Here is a 3,560-nt window from a genome sequence, read left to right as displayed (position 1 = left end):
GAGGGAATGGAGCATCCACCTGTGGGAAGCAGCAGTAACATTCGTGGTGCCGTCCGTCCGGAAGGCAGAACTTAGAGGGCAATAGAACAGGGCAGCTCCCGCCCCACTGTGTCCTCAGCCCAGGGCACCCAGGCCTGCTCAGAGGACTGCGGCGAGGGAGGGGCCAGCAGTTCAGGCTTCCCTTTTCCTGGTCTGCCTGGGTTTCCCACGCTGCTCCTGACTTGCACACTGCAGCTGGAGCAGAGGTTGGGCTTTGTGCTCGCTCTCCCTTGACCTCCTTCCCGAGGACCCAGGATGAGAGCGGGAACATTCTCGTATCAGTATCAGGTGTCAAGACTATTGACAAGTGGACACCAAGCAGTTAGGGTCTTTCAGAAAGAGCCAATGGCCTGAAGGCCATCCAGGTATGGTCTCCTGTCTCAGAGATCTCCAGACACCCTAGCTGAAGGCTGACTGTCGAGAGTGGCCTCTTGCAAACCTGTAGTTGTACTCGTTGATGCTGTAACGGCAGGGGAGGGTATAGTCATGGACAGAAGGTGGCTGAGAGTCACAGAGGAAGGAACAGGGTTAGATCCGTCATCATGGAACTGAGGCTCTGGTCAGGATGACCTAAAGCCTGGCTCCCATGGGTATAGAGCGGCCACATCGCCTTGTTCTTTCCTCTCTATCCCAGGACCCACAACGGCCCCCTGCTGACCATGAACAAGATGAAGAACTTTAAGCGAAGGCTTTCCCTGTCCGTGCCCCGCCCAGAGACTATCGAGGAGTCCTTGGCTGAGTTCACCCAGAGGAACGAGGGTGAGGGTCAGGCCACCTCGCTCTTTCCCTCTCAGACTCCCTGTGAGCCCTGTACATCAGGGCCAGAGGGGGGTGGGTGCACTGGGCTGTCCACAGACCATGGAGTGGGAGGTAGGAACCAACGCCTGTCCTGCTCAGGCGTGCCACTCAGCGCTGTGGACTGAGACCGAGCGTGTTCTCCCCCGCAGATGGTGAGGATGAGCCCGGGCAGCTGTCCCCTGGCATGCAGTACCCACAACGGCAGAGTCAGCGCCGCTTCTCCATGGAGGTGAGGGTGCCCCTTCAGGCTCCATAGGTCAGGCCCATCCACAGCTGTAGACATGGCACAGTGGTTCCCCCGATCACTGGGGGCTCAAATCAAAGTAGGTTATTGAGGGAACTGCATGAGAATATATGTCAAAGACTAGAACGCTCCTGGCTAGACAGCCTGTCTGTTGTTAGGAGCCACGTATCTGTGCTAAGTATAGAAAAATGTGCTTACGAAATTACATTGTGAGTGTGTGAGATTCGTGCTCTACAGTCCGGCTTCTGTGGCCTAGAGAGGGGATGAAACCTCTTAAGGGTCACACAGTAATCCTTGTAGGTTCACATTTGTATAACCTTCAGGTAGCCGTGAACCTGAGGTCACAGCCCGTGGCTTGGCCCTGCTCTATAAGAACAGATAAATCCAGAGTGAAAGGCAGGGACCTCCCGAGGCCAACATGGTATTCCCCTCTCATCTGCCACCTCAGGACCTCAACAAGAGGCTCTCTCTGCCCATGGATATCCGCCTGCCCCAGGAATTCCTGCAGAAGCTACAACTGGAGAGCCCAGGGCTGCCCAAGCCACTCACCAGAATGTCTCGTCGTGCCTCCCTGGTAAGTCCAAGGAGGGTCAGAGTTTGCTGAGTGGGAGACACCAGTCAGGGTAGAGAGGCAGAAAGATTCCTGTGCCTCTGGCGCCACCTGCTGGTCTCTCTGGATTCCAATAAATAGTCTCCCTACAACAAGTAGGCTCCAGGGTCTCCCAGGTTAAGACCAATAAACATTGTTGTGAGTCATATCTGTACTCCCAGCATTCCTTGGGAGGCTGATGCAGGGTGACAAGAATTCAAGGTCAGCCTGGGCTGCGCAGTTCCAGGACGGCCAAGGGTACACTGTAAGACTATATCTCAAAAAAACAAAACCAGAAGCCAGATAAGGTTCAGGTGGTGTTTCACTGTGTAGAGACGTGGTTTGAGACTCTCCCTGCCTCGCCGTCGTGGGCATATGCTTGGTCATCCCCAAACAGCCATTGTGCACACCCACAATCTCACTATGCACTAATGGGAGCAAAGTCTAGAGAGCTGTCACTTCCTGTCCAGTGGCCTTTGATGGAAAGAAATAGGCGCATCTCTGGAGTCAGTCACTGCTGTGCGTAGGGACCTGGAGAACATGGATTAAGGAAGCATGTTCCTGCTGACAAGCAAACACACTCAGCTATGGTCCTCTATTGCTGCTACAAGGCCACACGGTCTCTTATATAGCTCACATATGTTATGTAATACTTAATGACAATGAAAGCCCTCCCCAGTAAAACAACAAAGAAACAGACAGACAGCCCGACCTGCCAGAACACCCATCACAGGCTTCCAGGTCCCAGCTTCCTGTGAGGAATTCCTAGGAGCCTCACCCTGGAAAGTGGGCCTCAGAGCCTGTCTTATTAAGATATGTCCTGTCTTGAGCCAGATGAGATGAACTGATGAGAGACTTTGGGGGGATGTGTGTGGGGTGTCTCTACAAAGTAGAGAATGACAGGCCTGCCCTGGAGGAGCCAGTAACCTCCTGAGCAAGAGAGCCAGGCAGGCAGTGAGGTGGATGCTGGGAAGGCAGCTCGGCAAGGTGTGTCCATCTCCGATTCATGGAGGAAGGGCCCCCATCGAAGGGGTCCCTCAGCTCTCATAAGGAGGAAAGGACGACTTTGAAGCTGCCCTCCCTGGAGCTTGTAGCCTTGGAGCTTCTCTGTACAATGGGGGCGTCTCGCTACGGCCCTCCCTCCTGAGGGAATATGGACTAGAAAGATCTGCTGGGCCTTTGAGTCTCAGAGTCTCCTGTGTCTCCTTCCCAGTCAGATATCGGCTTTGGGAAACTGGAAACGTATGTGAAACTGGACAAGCTGGGGGAGGTAAGAGTTGGTGTTGTTCTGTCTGGGCAGCAGGATGGTTGGTGATGACTCTTCTGCCCCTCACGGCTCCTGACCCTCCGAGTCACACTGTCCCAGCCAAGCAGCCTGGCCTGGCCTTCAACAGCTGTTGAGATGTCCCTTGATCTTGAATGAGGTCTAGAGGACAGAGGTCTCTGGACAGAATCTAGTCAAGTAGTTATGGCCTGGATTTGAACCCTCGCTAGCCCCACGACTGTGACATGTCCCATGGCTTCTCACCTCAGTTTCATTCTCTATCAAAGGATGAAAGTAGTGATTTTATTGTTGGGGGAGATTGCAGGGTACCAGAGGAAGTTCCTGGTGTCTGACACACAGCAAGGGCTCTGTTACTAAACTGCTTCTACATGGCTGTGTGAGGCTCTGTGACTGGAGTGGGTATAGGCTTGTGAAGGGTAAGAAGGCCTTGTCTTTCAAGAGCCATATCATCATGACCTAAGAGCAAGGCTGGGCTATAATAACCGAGGGGCAGCCAGTCTGGGAGCAGAGCAATGGACAGCCCACTCCAGCGGGGGAGCAGAGGAATGGGCAGTCCACTCCAGCGGGGGAGCAGAGGAATGGGCAGTCCACTCCAGCGGGGGAGC

The 3,560-nt window shown here is 54.2% G+C and overlaps 1 protein-coding gene across 1 annotated transcript in view; it reads left to right on the top strand.

The window, feature by feature from the left end:
• Positions 1-3,560, top strand: part of Cdk18 (cyclin dependent kinase 18) — a 27,506-nt gene that overhangs the window by 17,125 nt on the left and 6,821 nt on the right. The window contains exons 2-5 of the mRNA XM_005348337.3: positions 674-798; positions 987-1,066; positions 1,530-1,655; positions 2,884-2,940. Coding sequence (XP_005348394.1) covers positions 699-798; positions 987-1,066; positions 1,530-1,655; positions 2,884-2,940 — 363 coding nt within the window. The 5' untranslated portion in view covers positions 674-698. The remainder of the gene's footprint in view (positions 1-673; positions 799-986; positions 1,067-1,529; positions 1,656-2,883; positions 2,941-3,560) is intronic.

Source organism: Microtus ochrogaster, chromosome 6, assembly GCF_000317375.1.
Source record: "Microtus ochrogaster isolate Prairie Vole_2 chromosome 6, MicOch1.0, whole genome shotgun sequence".
In the NCBI taxonomy this organism is placed as follows: domain Eukaryota; kingdom Metazoa; phylum Chordata; class Mammalia; order Rodentia; family Cricetidae; genus Microtus; species Microtus ochrogaster.
Note: the sequence above shows the minus strand (reverse complement) of the source record. Positions and strands in the feature narration are given on the sequence as shown.